We start from the raw sequence: 21314 nt of genomic DNA on the forward strand, positions 1-21314 counted from the left end.
GACAAGGTCTTGCCATGTTGCCCAGGCTGGTCTTGAACCCATGGGCTCAGGCAATCCTCTCACCTCTGCTTCTCAAAGTGCTGGGATTACAGGCATGAGCCACCACGCCTGACTTTTTCTTTTTTTTAAGAGACAGAGTCTTGCTCTGATGACCAAGCTGGAGTGCAGTGGCATGAACATAGCTCCCTCCAGCCTTGAACTCTTGGGCTCAAACCATCTTCCCATCTTAGCCTCCAAAGTAGCTGGAACTGCAGGTGCACATCACCATGCTTGGCTAATTTTTTTTTTTAGTTTTGTAGGGACAGGGTCTTGCTATGTTGCCCAGGCTGGTCTTGAATTTCTGACCTCACATGATCCTCCCACCTCGGCCTGAGACTACAGGCACGTGCCACCATGCCTGATTAATTTCATATAATTTATAAGAAGCCAGTGGTCAATATATAGCCAAAAACCCACTTTCAACTACAAACCAGGTTTAATACTATAAGGCAAGTTCCCCAAATCTGATATTATTCACCAGGCAAGCTTTAGAAATAGGCCAAGGCATCCGGGCATGGTGACTCGCACCTGTAATTTTGGCTCTTTGGGAGGCGAAGGTGAGAGGATTACCTGAGCCCAGGAGTTCGAGACCAGCCTGGGCCACATAGTGAGACCTCGTCTCTACAACAAATCAAAAAATTAGCCGGGCGTGGTGACACATACCTGTAGTTCCAGCTACTTGGAAGGCTGAGGCAGAAGAATTGCCTGGGCCCAGCAGGTCGAGGCTGCGGTGGCTGTCAACGTGCCACTGCACTCCAGCCTGACCAATAGAACGAGACTTTGACTTAAAAAAAGAGATACAGGTTGAGGTAAAAATATAAGGAAAATATATCTATACTCCCAGGGAAGCTTGTGTGTCTTTTTATAGGCAGAAGTTTGCACTCAGAATGAAGCCCGAGGCCTAGACTGCTTGTTTAATTGTGTATCCTTCAGCCAAGTGTCCCTGTAGCGCTGATCATCTGTACTGTTTGTAGAAAAATAAATAGAGATTAGATTTGCCTCTTCAGATTTGGAGTCTCACAAACAATAAACTGAAGTAAGCAATAGAAAAATATCAGAGGAGAAACCAGAGTGCTTTCTCCAAGAGGGAGAATTTTACAGCCACATCCGGGGCTCAGCTCCCCATGTCATCCCTGGCTGACTGAGACAACAGCTGTTCTTTCCTGTCACTCACAGTAACAATGATGGCATGGGTCTAAAACGAGGCACCTGCTCACCAGAACTTGCTATAGCCCAGCTGGCTACCCCTGTTAAGATTTTAGAGCCGTTGAAATTCTACACGTCAGAGATTTGGCCGCAGAAACTCACAGCTTATTGTTCTCATTATTAAGGCTCTCTCTCTCTCTCTCTCTTTTTTTTTTTTTTTGCCACCAAAAGTTGGCATTTCAAATGTGACATTTGTGTTCATTGCAACATGAAATCACTGGCCCATTTAATTAACACTTGCTGTAAATATTCAGTGATCCCTGAGTGCCGAGAGGCGGATGTGAGAGGGACGAGGACGAACAGGGGGGATGGGGGGGACACCTGGCTGATGTCATCTGGCTGCGTCCTCGCCATCTGACTAGACAGCGTTCAATCTGTGGCAGTCGGTGGCAGTCGGAGGCATCCACAAGTCAGAGAAGGAGATGCAACCCCCTCCCCCCGAGGTTTCAGAGCCTGTTGTGCATTTAATAGACTCAAACATGTGAACACAGAATACATACCTATTCCTCCTTCAGACCGTCTGATAAAATATTCCCAGGTTGGGATCATCTGAGCTGGGTGTGTAAGGTGGCTCATGGTGGCTCACAAAACCCTCTGAGCTGGGTCTGCCCTCAGCCTAGAAGGCTCCTTTCAACTCAAAAAAGAAGCCCTGAGATTCATTCCTGCTAAATGTGCCAAAAACCCTGTTTTATGATGCGGGCTTTACTATTATTCAGCTGTGACGAGGCCAACAGATCAGAGAGGAAGCCATAGAGAAAACAGTTTGTTACTCACAGTCCCCAAGAGGAGGAGACGGGCCACACCACGCAGGGCCACACGGGGAAGCAACAGGGTGGATCGGGACGCCGAGGGAGCGAGGGAACAGGTGGGCAGGACTGTGACTTCCCTGTGGCTTCTGCAGGAAGGAACGGACGTGATGGGGTAATTAGGCTGAGGATTGGCCAGTCTGAATCATTTCAGCGGGCTCTGGGGCACAGGGGCTGTGCCTGGTGGTCTGGTACATGTCCCCGGGGTGATCCGGGAGCAGGATGGTGGCTCCGGGTGTGAGAGCCCATGTAGACTGTAGGAAACGTGGATGGTGGGTGGGTAGGTTGGATGTGAACACCCTGCTCACCTGTCAGTAGATGACTGTCTGTAGGAATTGGCTGACCTTATTCGGGGCAGTCCTTCCAGGGTCCCCAAGACCCCAGACGTCCAAGCAAAAAGACGTGATTAGTATACAACCCGATTTCAAATTGTCTCTTAAAATCTAAGGCAAAGCATCCATTTCCCTGGATTTACCCAGAGTCCCGGAATGTTCTTTGTGAACGGTGGAAGCCCTTTCTACCCTACACAGGTAGTCAAGGAAATGCAACATGGCCACCTACTGCCAGAGAGGAGAACTGCAGATGAGGCTCTCATGAAAATCCGAAAACTGAATTTTTTAAAAAAGGAAATCTTGATTTTGAATCCAAACCGTCCATTCTCTCCATCTCCCCAGAGGCTTTTTGCCCCGGTGTGCCCAAGCGTGCACCATGCCTGGCGTGGATAGAAATTAAGAATGAGCTAAATATCTGAGGGTCACAGAGCAGTAACATGCCAGCCTGGAACTCACAGGGCTTCCCAGGCTGCTGCCTTGGTGATAAAAAGTGAATGGGAAACTGCTTTCCAGTTCTGTCAGGGAGACGTGATTTTTTCCCCTTCATCTCAGAATATACTTGTTATTTCCTGTACCTTCTCTGCCTCTGTTATGGCTAGGCGACCTAGAACCCAGTGAAAATACGCTGTCGTGGAAGATGTAAAATTTGCCACCTCGTTTGTTTTCCGTGAGAGAGTAAAAACAAAAGAGGGGGAAGTGTTATGTCTTCTTAATCTACCATTGAGGAGAAACTGGGGAGGAGCCAGGGTGTCTTTTTTAATTCTCAGGAACTAAAGCAAATGAGATGAAGACATAGAGCACTGCTTTGAAGATTAATTAATTTTTGACCTTGCAGATTTCGACTCAGAATCATTATTGGAGTACTGAGGTTGCTGTCAGCCTCGGGAAGCCACTGCTGTTACTCTGGTATTAGGATATTTTCTCCCATCTCTCCACTCCTTCTCTCTGTTTTCCTGCTTTCTCTCTTCTTTGCCCCTATTCTGTTATTCTTTTTGAGACAGGGTTGTCAGGCTGGAGTGCAGTAGCATGATCGTAACTCACTGCAGCCTCAAACTCCTGGGCCCAAGTGATCCTCCTACCTCAGCCTCCCATGTAGTTGGGACGACGGGCGTGCATCTCCTTGCCTGACTTTTTTTGGTAGATATACGGTCTTGCTACTTGCCCACGATGATCTTGAGCGCCTGGCCTCAAGCAGTCCTCCCACCTCAGCCTCCTCCCAAAGTGCTGGGATTATAGGCGTGAGCCACCGTGCCTGGTCTTTATTTTGTTACTCTGACTACCCCTTGCCAAAGACCGCGTGTAAAGGATATAGATTTAGGTTTTTTAAAAAATTTAATCAAATTTAATTTATTTTGCTTTGAGATATAAAATTTGCTACCGCCATCCAGTTATCTATTATTAAAGAAATGGAAATCGTACAAGTTTCCTGTACCTCTGAAGCCATGATGGGCCCTATGTGGTTGAGGCCTCTGTGACCTAAGATACTTGAAAGCAGGAGCCAGGTGCTTTCAGGAGTAAAGGGGTCATGGATAGGGATCAGCCAGGCGGACCTTCCCAGGCTTTGTAGGTATGAGGATCGTTGTGTAATCCCCCGAAATGTTGTGATTGTACCAATATCGCTTGCAGATTAAGCAAATCTACTCATATACAAAGTTACTCTGAATTCACTCACAAATTTAAATAAAGCTGTGTTGCATTAATCACGACAGACTCTGTACATATTTGGAAGACGTCATTTATTTAGTCTGTAGATAAGAAATTGCCATCTGATGGGCCACAGCCTTGACCTAGTCTACAGACTGTTGTGTTTGCCTTATTCAAGGCTGGCTTCTTGTTGTTGTTTTCACTTGAATTCGTCTCCCATATTTAAAAACCAGTGGACTGCTCAGGTAGAGAACTACCTCTTCTTTTAGCACCTGGAACACAGAACCCCAGTGAGATGATGTGACCGGAGTAATATTCTCGAAGTCACTCAGAATTGGGACTAGATCACCGATCTGTGATTGCCCTTCCCGGGATTCTTGTCATCAGATTGTCGTGCTCTTCTGGAAGACTGCAGTGCTTGCCTTTTTCTCACTTCATTCCCTTCACTTTCTGCTCCAGCCACATTTCCAGGAACCCCAGGTCCCCAGTGCCCTCCGAGTCCAGTCTAAGGGTGGCTGCTCTTACTCTGTTTTGAACTGGGCTCACTTTTCTGCAGGCTGCACTGGTGAGAATCTCGGAATGCTTTCAACCACAGCGGAGGATGAAGGGGCAGTGGGTGTGCCACGTGGCGAGCGAGAGAGAGAGAGAGAGAGAGAGAGAGAGAGAGAGGAAGAGGAAGGTCCCAGACATTAAGCAGCCAGCTCTCAAGTGAACAAAGAGCGAGAGCTCATTCATCACCAAAGGGCTGGCCACAAGCCATTCATAAGGGATCCACGCTCATGACCCAGACACCTTCCATTCTTCCCCACCTCCAGCACTGGGGATCATGAGACTTGGAGGGGGGTGGATATCCAAACCACGCGACGCCCCTGCTTAGAAAACTTCCTCCGTCTCTGAGATGCCTCATTTCCACCTCTCCCCGCTCCTGTCAGCTCCTTTACTCTCAGTGTGGCTGGTCCTTGGACAGTACAAGTACGTGATCTCATTCAAGAATTAGTGAACTCCAAAGTCGCTGTGTAAAGACACATTTAGCATAAACTTAAATAATGTCAGCATGTTTCATCTTGAAAAAAGTCTATGAGCTCCATCTGGATCGAAAGCCAATTCTCATTTGGCTTAATCTGCGCTAATATCCCAGAGTTAAGAACACTCAACACAGCTGTCTGTATGTGCAGGAATCAAACCCCACTCCCCACCTTCAGGAGGGTGCATGGTAACCATTTCAGAGAGGACTGTGATCAAGCAGAGTAATGATCTGTAAAAATCCAGCTCAACAATGATTTAGGACAAACAAGTAATGTAATGAAAACAAATAACCATTACGAAAACTTAGGAAGCAGATAACAGAGAGCAGACGGTCAGTTTTAGAATCTGTTCTTACAGGTGGGTGGTAGAATTGGTTCTTTGACTGTGGTGAGGACTGTCCAGAATGAGTCCTAATCCATTATAAACACTCTAAAAACACTGTTTGTCCTCAAAAAGGAATCATAGAGAAACAGTAGATGATGGCTTTTTCTTCCTTCTTTTCCTTTTTTTTTTTTTTGAGTCAGAGTCTCACTCTGTTGCCCAGTCTGGAGTGCAGTGGCACGCTCATGGCCACCACAGTCTCAACCTGCTGGTCTCGGTTGATCCTTCTGCCTTTGCCTTCCAAGTAGCTGGAACTACAGGTGCACGCTACCATGCCTGGCTAATTTTTGATTTACTGTAGAGACAAGGTCTTGCCAAGTAGCCCAGGCCCATCTCGAAGCCATGGGCTCAGGCAATCCTCTCACCTTGGCCTTCTAAAGTTCTGGGGTTATAGGCATGAGCCTCTGCACCCAGCCCTTTCTTTTTTTGATTATCATTGAGTTGGAATCTCACTCTGTCACCCAGGCTAGAATACAGTGGCACAATTATGGCTCACTGGAGCCTCAGCCTCTTGGGTTCAGGCGATCCTTCTGCCTCATTCTCCTGTGTAGCTGGGACTACAGGCGTGTACCACCATGCCCAGCTAATTTTTTATTTTTATTTTTGTAGAGAGTCTTGCTATGTTGCCTAGGTGGGTCTTGAACTTGTAGGCTCAAGCGATCCTCTCGCCTCTGCTTCCCAATGCCTTTTTATTTTGTTCATTTAGGTCTGAGAGTTCCAACTTTCATCTCAAAGCATATAGTTCAAGAGAACAGATGGTTTTCTGCACCTGCTATTTCTGTGGTTCACGCGTCATTTTTCTCTTTCAGATTCTATATAGAAAGCATTTCATACCTGAAGGATAACGCCACCATCGAGCTCTTCTTTCTGAATGCTAAGTCCTGCATCTACAAGGTAGGAACTCTCTCTTTTTCAGCCATTTCCCACCAAAACCCAAAAGTATCATTTGAAGCTGGGAATGCCAAGGTGTTGATTTTTTTGATGAAGAGAAGTCATTTATAAATTAGTTACTGTAAAATAAATGGAACTTCATGAAGCGAAAGCCACCAATTTAATAATGTGATTCCTTCCAATCCATCGCTGTGTTTCTGGCTCTGTAGATCTGTTCCTTAACCTGGTTTAAAAGGTCTCTTGATTTTATTTTATTATTATTATTATTATTATTATTATTATTATTTGAGTTGGAGTCTCATTCCATCGCCCAGACTAGAGTGCAGTGGCCGCTCCCAGCCACTGCAGCCTCGACCAGCTGGGCTCCGGCGATCCTTCCGCTTCAGCCTTCCAAGTAGCTGGAACCACAGGCGTGCGCTACCACACCCAGCTAATTTTTTGATTTGTTATAGAGAGGAGGTCTCGCCAAGTTATAGAGAGGCGGGTCTCGAACCCGTGGGCTCAGGCAATTCACTCACCTCAGCCTCCCAAGGCACGGGATTCCAGGCTGAGCCACCGAGCCCGGCTAGTTCTCTTGATTTTAAAGATCTCTTTGTCAACTGAGACAAAGGGGGAAACTTAGGCGAGTGTGACAACTTAGACCACTTAGGTCTCATGCGTGTGAATGAACTTATGACCAAATGCATATATGTTTGACCATTTTTCAATGGTCTAGTAGTGTCATTCTGAGGGATGCTATTAGTACTTGAATGAGACAGTCCTCTTTTCTAATTACAGTAAAATGCACATACATTCACCACCCATTTTAAGGCATTAAGTACATTCACACTATTGTACAGTCATCCTAGAACTCTTCATCATTTCATACTGAAACTCTGTCCCCCTCCGATAATTCACCCCCACGCCATCCCTGGCAGCCACCATTCTCCTTTCTATCTCTATGAATTTGACTTCTCCAGGGACCTCATGCAAGTGGAATCATACCGTGTCTGTCCTTAGTTCACGTAGTATCTTGTTCTCAAGGGTCATCCATGTTGTAGCGTGTGTCAGAATTTCCTCCCTCTTCGAGGATGAATAATATTCCCTTGGGTGTGTAGACCACATTTTGTTTGTCCATTAATCTGTTGATAGACACTGGGTTGCTCTCACCTTTCGGCTGTTGTGAATAGCACTGCTATGAATGTGGGTGTCTGAGTAACCCCTTGAGACCCTGCTTTCTGTGTTCTAGGGTATGTATCCAGAAGTGACATGCTGGGTCATATGGTGGTCCTATTTTTTGAGGACCCACTGTACTGTTTTTCTTAACCACTGCACTATTTTACAATCCCACCAACTGTGCATGAGGCTTCTACTGTCTCCACATCCTCACTTATTATTTTCTGGGTTTTTTTGTTTTTTTTTTGGTTTTTTATTAATAGCCATCCAGTGGGTGAGAGGTGTATCTCATTGGCGTTTTAATTTGCACTCTTCTAATGACTCGTGGCGTGTATACCTTCTTTAGGAAACCATCAATTCAAGAGACAATTGCTTTTTTTTTTCTTTTTTAATTGGAGTCTCACTCTGTCACCCAGGCTGGAGTACAGTGGCATGCTCATGGCCACCTCAGCCTCAACCTAGGGCTCAGGTGATCCGTCCACTTCAACCTTCCAAGTAGCTGGAACTACAGGTGTGTGCCACCACACCTGGCTAATGTTTTTATTTATTATAAAGACAAGGTCTCAGCATGTTGCCCAAGCTGGTCTCGAACCCTCGGACTCAGGCAGTCCTCTTGCCTCTGCTTGAGTGCTGGGATTACAGCCTTGAGTCCCCAAGCCTGGCCCAACAGGTAATTCCTAATTGAGTAGGACAGTCCTTTGCACTGCCTCCAGTTGTCCCTTAGGCTTGTAGGGTTTCCTTTCATGGGGTGACCCCCAATGCCACACCCCTGTCCAGCACATACCCTTCCCCGGAGAGGGGGGCTTAGAGAACACCACCCAGATTAAAAGAACCATGACTAGGTATTTAAAGGAAACACCCACTGAAACATCCCTGGCTGTCCCATCATGCACATGGTGTCTCATGAATGCAGCCTCTGTCAGCCCCTTAGAGCTGTCACCCCCTTAGAGAAGAATAGCTTCTACCTACGAGGCTCAAATAACGTGTAGGCTTCTAGCACTGGCTTGTTGCCAAGTGTGATTGTGTACCTGAACCTTCACAACATGTTTTGGGATGAATACTGTTGTGTTTTTTTAGTTTGTTTATTTTTTATTTATTTTTTGAGTCAGAATCTCACTCTGTTGCCCAGACTGGAGTGCAGTGGCACACTCACGGCTTACCACAGCCTCAACTTGGGTTCAGATCTTTCTGCCTCAGCCTTCCATAATTTTCTTTATTGTATAGCTAAATGAGTACGAATTTTTTTGGCTAATGGCTGCTTTGTGTAGTGGTGAAGAAGTCTGGGCTTCAAGTGTACCTATCAACCCCGCTAACGCACATTGTATCCATAGTGTGTGTGTGTGTGTGTGTGTGTGTGTGTGTGTGTGTGTGTGTGTGTGTGTGTTCACACATACCATGGAATACTATTTAGCCATATGAAATAACAAAATGGGCCAGGCGTGGTGATTCAACCTGTAATCCCAGCACTTTGGGAGGTCAAGGGGAGAGGATTGCCTGAGCCTGGAGGTTCGAGACCAGCCTGGGAAAACTTGGTGAGACCTCATCTCTACAAAAAAGCACAAAAACTAGCCAGATGTGGTGGCATGCGTCTATAGTTCCAGTTACTTGGGAGGCTGAGGCAGAAGGATCGCCTGAGTCCAAGAGGTCGAGGCTGCGGTGGCCGTGAGCATGGACGACAGAGTGAGACTCCGACTCAAAAAATAAAAAACTAAAATTAAAACCAAAAAAAAAGAGATAGCAAAATGACCTCTTTTGCAGAACTTGGATGAAATTGGAGGCCACTATCCTAGGTGAAGTAGCGCAGGAATAAAAAACCAAATACCGCATGTTCTCACTTCTAAGCTAAGGGTCTGCAAAGGCATGGAGAATACCGCTTTTTATCCCTGTTTTCCCAGCGAGGAAGATGAGGCTGGGGGAGACCCCTGCAAGGTCACATACCTAACAGATGGCCAGGTTGCGCTGAGTCCTGGAGACAGGGCTCTCTGTGTACACTCCCTTGTAAAGTGGCCAATGGGTGTATTCAGAGGAGTCCTGGAGATCCTGCTGCCTGAATTTTCATATTTAACTAACCTCGGGTTTGGGGCTGCAACCCACCAAACCTTAAAACACACACACGAGTTGAAATGTCTATCAGCCATCACCTTCCCTTCCAGAAGTTCTTCAGCACAGTCACTGACGGAGTAGCTCCACCCAGGGCAGATGTCCTAGTAGTGGAAGGCCTGGCAATGGCCACCTTCAGTTCTGTGACAAGCCCTCACTTAGTGGCAGTTAGTGAGCCAGGACTTCAACTGGACTCAGACCCAGAGCTCTCCCATGATGGTATTTTTTGTCTTTTGCTGAAAGGAGGAAAAAGACACTAAACACAATTCCACGTACTTGCAAATTCCTTCCCCTCTGGAAGCCCCATTTTCTCACAATAAGGTGGAAATAATAACACCAACCGTACACACCTCACAGATTTGTAAGGTTATCTGATGTTTTTTGTTTTTTAATGAATGTGAAAGCAACTTTGCAACCAAGTTTAGAAATAAAAAGTGAGCTCTGTCCGCCAGGTGGCAGCCTTGGGCAGCGAAATGAATGGCTGGAATTTCACCGAACCCATGAACTCACTCTTGAGCCGGGCAGGTCAATAGGTTGCCCCAAAGTGCAGACATCTGGATAGGGAGTTGATCACTTCTTTCTTGTCCCACATGCTGAGCTGACGCTGAAGCCCACAGGGCTTCTGAGCATCGTGCACGTGGAAAAGTCTGGGATTCAGGGAGAACAGAAAAGGAGAAAAACAAATAGCACATGTTCTTACTTCTAAGAAGAACTTAGAACTTAGCTTTGGGTGGCTGAGGCGGGAGGATCCCTTGAGCCTAGGAGTTCGAGGCTGCAGCGAGCTATGACTGAGCCACTGTCCTCCAGCCTAGGCAACAGAGCAAGACCCGGTCTCTAAAACAAAAGAATAAATGTCAGAACTAAATAGTACAGATTCCCTAGGTGAAGGTGATGTTTCCTATGGAGCCAGCCATATTTTGGATCCAAGTGCCAACAACGTCTGCCCACCTTCTGAATATCATCCCAAGCCAATCTTGACTTGAGCGTGGGGACGCAACTGACCAGAAAGGACCCAAGGATGGCTTCTGTGAAGTATTTGTAAGAGCCCAAATAGCATCACAAGGCTATCTGTCTCCCTCCCATGATTGACAAGATTATTTTCAGTAGCATAAATTGTCACAGTTTATGAAAAATTGTTCACATATATTATCTTATTTAAGCCTCAGAGCCTTGGAGGGGGGGTTGTCGAGCAAAACTCACTAGCTTTCCAGGGGAGGAAGCTGGTGTTAGGAGGGGATAGGTGACTTACTCAAAGACAGAGGACCCGGAAGTGGTTAGGTAGGTTTGTGATCTGTGTCCACGTGTAAATATCATGGAAGGCTCACAGCCAAGTGGTTAGGAGTTCATAGCTTTTGCTGTCAGGCAGACCTTGGGATCCCTTCCCAGTCCTGCCACTTAGTAAAGGCAGTTACTGTGGATACATACAATCTGGAATGTCTCCAAGCTTCAATTTCCTCTTTGGGCAAGGATGTTCCAAGACCTTGCCCACAAACTTCTCGGGAAGATCCAGCGAGAGGAAGTGTGGAAAGTGCTTCCTCTTAGCTCCATGCCAGGCTCGTTATTGGTTGGTTGGATTCAGACCCAAGTTGTTTCTCTTGGCTGGGATGTTCTCTGTGCCACCCACACTGCCCTCTGGTGCTTTTGAAGCCCTGGAAAGCCCTGAGGACGGTGCTGGTACCCAGAGGCTTGGGTTTAACATCAGCTCCCTCCCTGTCTCTTGGGGAAATGGTTTCTTCTGTGTGTTGGGATCTCAATTGTCCAGCATGGTCAGACACAGTGGCTTATGCCTGTAATCCCAGCACTTTGGGAGGCTGAGGCAAGAGAATTTTGCTTGCATCCAGGAATGCAAGAGCAGCCTGAGTGACATAGTGAGACCTCGTCTCTACAAAAAAAAAAAAAAAAAATCAAAGAATTAGCCAGGTGTGGTGGCATGCACCTGTAGTCCCAGCTACTTGGGAGGCTGAGGCAGAGGAATCACCTGAGCCCAGGAAGTCGAGACTGTGGTGAGCCGTACTCGTGCTACTGTACTCCAGCCTGGACAACAGAGTGAGACTCCGACTCAATAAATAAATGAAGAAAGAAAGAAATAAGCCATTCATTCTTGCTTCCTTGAAGTCCAAATTCATTCACTTTTTAAAGTATTAAGATGTATTTCTATCAAAGTAATATATGACTTAGTTTAAAAGTCAACTGGTTCTCTCAGGCTTATTATGAAAAGGGGTTCCCTCCCCCCAAGTCCCACTGCTTTAAACCCTGCTGTGTCTTCTAGTGTTTGCCTCTCTATAGCTAAATAATTGGCACAAGGCATGTCACCTTGATGTATCCATGCCTTTGCAGTTTTACTGAATTCCTGTGAAGGTGGGTGAGATTCAGGGTGCCTCATATAACCCCCGACACATTCTCTTTTCCCACGTTCTCAATATGGCGATAGCGCAATTCAGGGTTAAAGCCAAAGTCACCAGCGGGACGTTGTTATGACTAACCCTGTGGCCATGGTTTCCTTTTTAGACAACCTGCTGTCTCACCCGCAGGGAATGATGGCCTCACTTTTACTTGTTTAGTGTCCATGAACCCTTCACTTTTCCTCAAAAGTTCCTGCAGATTTCCAAAGGTCTACTGATACTAACTTTCTGGGGCACTGGGCACTTCCTCAGTCCCTCTCTGTGGTCTGGTTTTGGTTGCTGTTGCCGCTGTTGGTTTTCTGGGACCTCCTCTTCGATCCCCCCATCCTCTGGCTTCAGTCTGGGTCTGGGCTCATGCCATTCCCACCCTGGGACGCCGCTTCCTCCGCTGAGTCTTTCCTGCTTCCCAGCTCTGTATTAGGTCCTCTGTCTCCTGGCCCCTGAGTCTCCCTGTTTTGTTTGTTTTACACCGTTGTTTTGCTGGAGAACATCCTGCAGTAAACCCACAGAAAGCACATAAGGGAAGTAAAATGTCTGAGTCCTGGCATATCTGAAAACGTATTTATCAACCTTTCATATCTGATTAACAGTTTAACTGGCTATAGCAATACAGAAGGAAGATTTCTCTCAGAACATCCAGGTTTCATTCTGGAAAAGTCCACCATCCTACCCATTGTATGTGACACCCCTTCGTACCCCTCCAACAATAGAATCTCTTAGGATCTCCTCTTTATTCCTCTTGATCTAACATGTCAGGTGGTGTGCCCGGATGTGGGTCTCGTAAATCCCTTGTGCAGTGAGTCTGATGGGCACTTTCAGTCTGAAGACATTTTCAGTGCTGAGGGCGGGGGCCGTTTTATATCATTTATTTCTTCACCGTCTTCATGCCTGTCACCTCTGTCCTCTTTTTCTGGAACGCCTGTTCATCAGATGCTGAGCACAGCCTCCTGCTTTAATACCTTGTCTCTCCAACTTATCTATCTCTGCCTTTTTTCTTCTGCTTCCTGGGAGATCTTGTCCGCATTTACTTTGATCTCTCTCTGGACATTTTAACCTTTGCCATCATGCATTTTAACTTCTAAAAGCTTCTTCATATTATCTGATTTCCTTTTTTTATATTATGCTATTATTGTCTTAGAAACATAATATCCTCTCATATCACTCTGATAATATTAGTTCCCGTGATTATTCTATTTTCTTTCTTTCTTTCTTTCTTTCTTTCTTTCTTTCTTTCTTTCTTTCTTTCTTTCTTTCTGTCTCTCTTTCTTTCTTTCTTTCTGTCTCTCTCTCTCTCTCTCTCTCTCTCTCTCTCTCTCTGTTTATTTATTCTGGTCTCTCTCCTGTAGAAGGCTTTCCTCAAATGTCTGTTGGCCCTGGCCTGTTCATCTGTACTTAAGAGTGAGACACATCCGGGCTCAGTGGCTAAGCCTGTCATCCCAACACTTCGGGAGGCAGAGGCGAATGGATTGCCTGAGCCCACAGGTTCGAGACCAGCCTGGGCAACTTGGTGAGATCTTGTCTCTACAATGAATCAAAAATTAATTGGGCGTGGTAGCACGCACGTGTATTTCCAGCTGCTTGGAAGGCTGAGGCAGAAAGATCGCTGGAACCCAGCGGGTCGACGCTGGAGTGGCCGTGAATGTACCACTGTCCTCCAGCCTGGGCGACGGAGTGAGACTCCGATTAAAAAAAATAAAATAAAAGAGTGAGACACTTAGCGGCTAGCTGGGTGCTCAGGGCCCTGGGCAGGATGTCCCCTAGTGGGTGTCACTGCAGAGTGATCTAGTCACAAGCTGGGTCCTCCTGTGAGGAACCCCAAAGATCAATCTCTGGATGTCTTTCTTGGTGGCTCTTCATTCTCCCTAGAGAAGACCCTTCCCATTTCCTGCCTGGGACATGTACCCCCTCTTCCAGGTCTTGGGAGAGGGAACAGTCTGTGTGCTAAGTGTAGAATTCCATTCAATTCCTGCCCTTCCAGTCCACCTCATCCCAGCTTCCTCGTCATCTTCTCTGGAGAGCAAACCTCTCATCTCTTCAATAGCAGAAAGTTGAGAAAGGTGTTTAGCTCTGTTTAGTTTTGTCTTGTCATTTTTCCCAAATTTTGAATACCACCTTCCTACCGTCCTCTCTTTCTTCACCAGGAGGCAGGAAGCATGACCACAGGAGTTTCCCTCACTTTCTCTTCCCTTACATCCTCTTATTTTCTACAGCACGGGCAGGGAAAATGTAGTCATCATAATCTATGTTGCAAAACATCACACTGTGTTCCTGACAGAGCAGGGCTGTGACTGTTTCCTTCGGGGGGAGCAGGAAGACAGACTGGATGGGATTCCCATGTGGTCCCTCAACATTTCGGATGTGCTTTCACTCACTAGGGAGACAGGTGAGTGATGAAAGGAAAGGAAACGTATGACCAGGAGATGAATGCAACTCACTTAGAAATGTGTAGCTAGGAGGCAGTTGGCGAGCAGGCCGGCGTGGGGTGCTGGTGGCCAGGTAGGGCGCACGCCCAAGCTGCCACCACCGTCATCGCCGTCTTGCACCAGTGCACCATGTCCAGGCAGCTGGAGCGTTGTGAGTGTGCATGGCGTGCGCTGGAGGGAGTATTTCAGGAACTGCAGAGAGAATCTTCCCCCGGAGAGATGCTAGCATGTGCGCCCAGAGAGGCAGTGCAAGGATATAATTCCATGATGTATTGTTGGTTATGGTCAGAGACTGGAAGCAACCTAAATACCCAGCAGTAGAGGAATGACTGTATAAACTGTAGTATATCCATTGCGTGAAATACTACACAACACTAAGACTGAAGGAATCCACCCATTCTTATGTGGGTATATCGTCAAGAGACGTTATTGCATGAGAAAATCTAGTTGTGGAATCCTGTGTGTATTCTGATACTATTAATGTACTTTTTAAAAAATCAAAAGTAGTGCTTTAGTATCTAAGCTATGCTGCTTTAACAAAGAAACATAGGCTGGGCTTGGTGGCTCAGCCTGTAATCCCAGCACTTTGGGAGGCCGAGGTGAGTGGATTGCCTGAGTCCACAGGTTCAAGACCAGCCTGGGCAACTTGGTGAGATCTTGTCTCTACAATAAATGAAAAAATAGCCAGGAGGGATGGCACACACCTGTAGTCCCAGCCACTCAGGAGGCTGAGGCAGAAGGATCACCTGAGTCCAGGAGATCGAGGCTATGGTGAGCCAAGATCATGCCATTGGGCAACAGAGTGAGACCCCCGACTCAAAAAGTAAAGTAACATAAAAATTAAAGTATTTAAAAAGAAGGATTTCCATAAGTTATATATCTTACAGTTCTAAGGGAAATAAAGGACTCTCAACTCCAGCTCCCAATTTCTCCACATGCAGACCTTCAGAGAGATAAGAAAATTGGCTCTCACAATGAAAGGCCTTCTGCTTCCGTTCAGTTCCTCAGAGGAATAACTTGACCGTTACTTGATTTAGGTCGAGTAAAGTGAGGGACTGGTCAGAACAGTTGGACGTGCTGTTTGGAATCTTACATTTTAGCTGTATAACCTCACCCCGGCCTGAAAGGATTGGCCATCCACTCTAGGTATACTTGTGGCATTTAAACTATGCTTTATCTCATTCCTCATCTTTCCCCAAAGAAACCAGGTGATCAAAGAAACCGGGTCCAGGGCCACTGTCTGAAGATGAGCTGAGATAAGCCCTTTGAGAAGAAGAAGCTGGCACCAGTGTTCTTCGGAGTCAGTGTTCAGGGTCACCTTCCATGACCCGTCACTGTAGAGACACAGCACTGGTGCTTAGAAAATTGATTGATTACATTCTAATTTCAGGGAGCAGAGATTTGCATATTTCCTGGGAAATCACCCACGCCCTGAGAGCGGATCATTACCAAAAAAAAAAAGACTTAAAATTCCTGTTTTGTGGGATGTCCTGCCCAGCTTTGTCTTCTGAGATGTCCACATTGGTCTGGGAGCTCCACAGATTATTGAAGCTTAGGTCATCGTCCTTGGGCCACATTTGCTATTTCTTTTTTTTTTTTTTTTTTTTAAGCTGGAGACTCACTCCATCGCCCAGGCTGGAATGCCATGGCATACTCACGGCCACCCCAGCATCGACCTGCTGGGCTCCAGCGATCCTTCCGCCTCAGCCTTCCAAGTAGCCGGAACTGCAGAGACGCATTACCACGCCCAGCTAATTTTTGATTTATTGTAGAAACGAGGTCTCACCATATTACCCAGGCTGGTCTCGAACCCCTGGGCTCAGGCAATCCACTCGCCTCGGCCTCCCAAAGTGCTGGGATGACAGGCTGAGCCACTGAGCCCGACCACATTTGCTATTTCTAAATGCTGTCGCTCTTGTTGAAATAAACAGCCTTTATCTAAGATCTTCAAAGTGCTTTGGTATTGAGCAGGTGATATCATCTGAGCAGTAGGTGGGAGAACTGAAGTCCAGAATTCTGTCCCACAGGACAAAGGAGCCAACATAAGTAGCAGCCTCAGACTACAGAACCCTGGCTCTCGTCTCTTGGTTTGCTGGATATGGGTTGAGTGCACACCGCTGTGTTGACGGAAAGCAGAAGGGGAGAAAGAGAGAGATTCTCTTTTTCAATGCTCTAGAAACAAATTCGCTTCTACTGGTCATCTTAGCTGTGCCCATAACTTCTAAAAGAGCGATTTTTTGGGATCCCAGCATGGGTTGCCCATGGTAGATTCTGCACATGGTGAGAAATTCCCGCGCTGCAGAATTAGAGTTGTGTCTCAGTGCAAGTGGCATGCACCCCTTGGGTCATTAGACAAACATGAGGTGACTCGATGCTGAAAAACTGGCAAAGGGCTGAGAATGAGGAATCGTGCAGGATCACATCAGTTTCATCCTGCGCCACGGCCCCTGTGTGCCCGGCGGCAACTTTGTGTAGTCGCTGTGAGTTGTGCAACGAGGTGTGGCAGCACACACACCAGGAGGGAGAAAGCTGGGCTAATAAGGGCATCATGACGCACTTTAATGGTCTATGCTGTGTCAGGGTTCTCCAAAGAAACCGAACCCACAAGATAGATGGAGACATATAAGGGGGTGCTGAGAAAATGTATACACACGTTAAGAGATGTGATCGATGTATTGCTTTCTGAAGTTGAATTGAATCACGGCAGCAACGTGTAGTCTGACATTCGCTCAGCTGTCTTCTGCCATTTTCTTTGACTGTCCTGTCTGTCGCACGGTGATGCTAGCATGCATTTGATTAACGCCAGCTTTTGAGCGACCATCATGCTTAAAATTAAGTGTATGCCCCTTTTCTGGCAACCCATAGAGAGAGAGAGATTTATTATGAGGGGTTGGCTCAGGCAATTGTGGAGGCTGAGTCAGGAGTCAAGGGTCAACCGGGGGAGTCTGAGTCAAGGTTGCCAATACCAGGCCAAGGACAAGAGAAGATGAGACCTCCCAGCTCAAACAGTAAGGGGCAAAAACAAAAAAGCACCCAAATTACAAAGTTGAAAAGGGGACAAGTTCCTTCTTCCTCTGCTTTTTGTTCTATTCAGGTCTTCAAGGGACAGGGTGATGCCCACCCACACTGGGGAGAGCAGTCTACTGGGTCCCTTGTTCATATGCAAATATCATCCAGAAACATCCTCACAGACACAGCCAGAAACAGCATTTAATCTGGGCACCCCTTGGGTCCGTCAAGTTGACACATGAACTTGATGCATTGAAGCATCCTATACACACTGCCCATCTCTTAAAAAAAAAATTCTTCCTAAAGATTCCCATAAATACTAAGAAATGCTGAAGAACGGAGGCAAAACTGTGGAGGTCAGATTCTCTCCAACACCCATGAATAAAAACAGAGAACAGAGACCCAATATTTGGAATGTGTTTCATAGTTCCTGAATCACTTCTCCGTGGGTGCCTCACCAAAGCAGTAAAATTATTGGAAACAAAAGTGTGTGACTGGGCTAGGTGGCTCACACCTATAATTCCAGCACTTTGGGAGGCTGAGGTGAGAGGATTGCCTGAGTCCACGGGTTCGAGACCAGCCCGGGCAACTTGGCGAGACCTCATCTCTACAATAAATCAAAAAATGGCACGCACCTGTAGTTCCAGCTACTTGGAAGGCTGAGGCAGAAGGATCACCTGGGCCCAGCAGGTCGAGGTTGTGGAGGCCGTGAGCATGCCACTGCCCTCCATTCTGGGCGACAGTGCAAGAGATTCCAACTCAAACAAAAAAGAAAAAGAAAAAGGCATGATCCCCATTTTACTGATAAGGAAAATGAAAACACAAGGAGATCGAGTGATTTAGTTCACATCCCTGAGTTGTCTGGGGGAGGGGGGTTTGGAATTAGAGCATGGAACGCTCAGGTGAGAGCAGAAATGAGGAAAACCCTTGGGCCAGGCCTGCAAGTGGTTCTGAGTGGACTTTGCAAAGCTCTTCTTCCAAATCTTCTCAATCTGCCATACAGTCGTTAATTATATTTTAGAGTGTAATTATCTTCTTCATCTTATATGAGAGTTGGAATTCCTATAATTCTGGACCGTGGAGGAATGTTTTTCATTAAGATTCTCAGTTGAATGTAAAGACCACCACCAAGCCCCTCAGCGCTAAGGGCTATGTCCTCCGGCTCTCAGGGTGTTTGGAGACCATCCATAACACCTGCCGTGTGGGGTCCCCATGGTGCTATTTGTTAGGAACCCTTGGAGACCCTCAGATGGAGATCTTCCTCGAATATTGTGAGCCACGATGCTGCCGATAGATGACCTCAGGCCTCTTCCTTCAGCTGCTTAATCACCTGGGATGAAGCAACACTAACTGGGAGGAAGTGAGACCACCCTCCCACCCTGCTCAAAGCACATATGCACACACTTGCAGAGGGGTCACATTTTGTCTTTCCATACCACTTTCTCAAAAGATCCAAGGAGGCAGAGTGTATTATTCAAGAGGTAAGGAAAGCAGATGTCCAAAGTATACACCAAATGACCACAATAGACCAGGCATGGTGGCTCACGCCTGTAATCCCAGTACTTCGGGAGGCTTGCTTGAGCCCCAGAGTTCAGGACCAGCCTGAGCAACATAGCAAGACCCTGTCTCTACAAAAAAGTAAAAAATTGGCCAGATGTGTTGGCATGTGTCTGTAGTCCCAGCTACTTGGGAAGCTGAGGTGGAAGGATCACCTGAGCCCAGCAGGTGAAGGCTGTGGTGAGCCATGATTGTGCCTCTGCACTCCAGCCTGGGCAACAGAGTGAAACCCTCAACTCAAAAAAAAAAAGGACATGATAACCAAAACCATGGCATGCCTCCTGCCAGCATCTCCCTGGTCTTATCCAGAATCTCAAGATAAGATTATTCCGTGCTCACCCATCGCCCTAGATTCCCAGGCAAGATTCTAGCTCAGAAAACGACCCTCGGAAACCCGTCCTCAAATGGCTCTAAGAACACTGGAGGCTTCACAGAGCCATGTGGGTTGGATGAGCACAGAGGAATGACACCTTAGTTCCAGCAGATGGACACTTCCCTACGTCTTCCTGGTAGAGTCTTCTCCTGCTAATCCTTCCACTCTTCCATTTTGACCTCAGTTAAAGGAGAACCCACCGCCCCCCCCAAGAAAGCATGGGATTTTTGTGCTCACCCCTTATGGTCTCAATCAGTTTATTTCTTCAGCTTGAGCAGAAAATCACAAAAGAAACCACCTGTGGACTGCCAGAGAAGTCAGATGAGGAAAAGGTAGAGTCATCTTTTATTTTAAAGTCGGGGTCTCACTGTATTGTCCAGGCTACAATGTCGTGGCCTGATCACAGCTCACAGTAGCCTCAACCTCCTGGGCTCAAATGATCCTTCTGTCTCAGCATCCTGAGTAGCTGGGATTACAGGCACATGCCACCATACTCGGCTAATTTATTTTATCTTTTTTAATATACAAGTTGTCACTATGTCACCAACTCCTGGGCTCAAGTGGTCATCCTGTCTCAGCCTCCCAAAGCACTGGGATTACAGGCGTAAGCCACCACACCCAACCTCATCTTTTTAATGTTACGTGGCAGCACATTTCTCACAGGAAGATACCTGGAAGCATCTGTTAACTCCTCTCGTGGAACCTGGGCTTCAGTTTTCGAAGTCCAGTGGGAGATCTGTGGAGTGGGCAGGAAGCCTAGGGCTCTGCTCCATCACAGTGGAACCGTAAGGATAAAATCACCTGGGAAGGAGAGGCCTAAAACAGAAAGTGTTCTGAACAAGTGACACGAGGGACCCGGGCAGATTGCCGGGACATGAGAGTTGTCTAACGGTTAGGAACGTGTCTTCCCACCATTCCTAGACTGTTTCTGAGACACACTTTTTAGATTTTTGTGTTGACTCCTCTGAGGACCCCTGATGAAATGATCTTTGAACTCAATAAATATTAAATAGGAGAGGTAAGAAGTAATACCGCAGCTTTTTTTCCATCAGATTTTGCAAGTGTGTGCGATGTCTGGGACACTTCGTTCCTGTTGCTTTCTTTTGGGATGAGGTCTCACTGTTGCCCAGGCTGGTCTCCAACTCCTGGGCTCAAGTGATCCTTCTGCCTTGGCCTCCTAAAGTGCCGGAATGACACATATGAGCCACCATGCCCAGCTCATTCTTTAATCCTTTTTCTTCTTATTGGCCACATTTCAACTCTTGCTGTTTTTGACATCTTCCCTGGGAGATGGTCATGGTCAGAGAAGGTGAAAGTTACCCCAGTTAAAGGTGCTAGCTAGTTCTCTCACCCTGAAGACAACCATGGTGAGAGGGAACTTGGATCAATCCGGTTAGATGTTTAACGGTGCATTTTTGGTAGCTTTCCTGTGGATAAATACAGTACAGTTCATGTCCACCAATTACCTCCTAGAGCAGCATAATGCACTGCGGAAAATAAAATAAAGACCTTCCTTCTTTTTCCCCAGCCCCAGACAAATCTAGGTTTTCATTACATAGTGAACTAAAAGCTGTGTTCACACTGAAATTTCGGGGTGATTTTCTGACATTTGCTTCTGAGTTGTACATCAGATAAGCCTCTCAGCAGATGTTATATATTAGCCCACTGTTGAGTATTAGCTGCAACACAGGTGTAAATGTTTGACAGAAAAACACACACACCCCCAGTACACTAACAAGTACACACCACTGCCTTCACGTGGGAACGGAAGCAAACACAGCGCGAGTAGAAGTGACCAGCTGTGGAAGCCCGGGCAGTGTTTTTGCAAAGTCATTTGTCCACTGTTAAATGATTTACATTCTGATGGGACTTGGTAATCCCAGATCTGCGATTCCAGACATTCTTCCACATCCCAGCACTGACAGTCCGTATCCATTACAGCGGCCATAAAGCTCTTTCAGCTGGTTAAA

General features: G+C 46.6%; 1 protein-coding gene across 1 annotated transcript in view; it reads left to right on the plus strand.

Moving 5' to 3' along the window:
* LOC103269871 (FERM domain-containing protein 4A-like) overlaps positions 1 to 21314 on the plus strand; it is a gene marked incomplete at its 3' end in the record, with an annotated part of 67594 nt that overhangs the window by 27066 nt on the left and 19214 nt on the right. The window contains exon 5 of the mRNA XM_021716964.1: positions 6244 to 6328. Coding sequence (XP_021572639.1) covers positions 6244 to 6328 — 85 coding nt within the window. The remainder of the gene's footprint in view (positions 1 to 6243; positions 6329 to 21314) is intronic.

Source organism: Carlito syrichta, unplaced genomic scaffold (assembly GCF_000164805.1).
Source record: "Carlito syrichta isolate Samal-C Ts95f unplaced genomic scaffold, Tarsius_syrichta-2.0.1 Scaffold106416, whole genome shotgun sequence".
NCBI classification, from domain to species: Eukaryota; Metazoa; Chordata; class Mammalia; order Primates; family Tarsiidae; genus Carlito; species Carlito syrichta.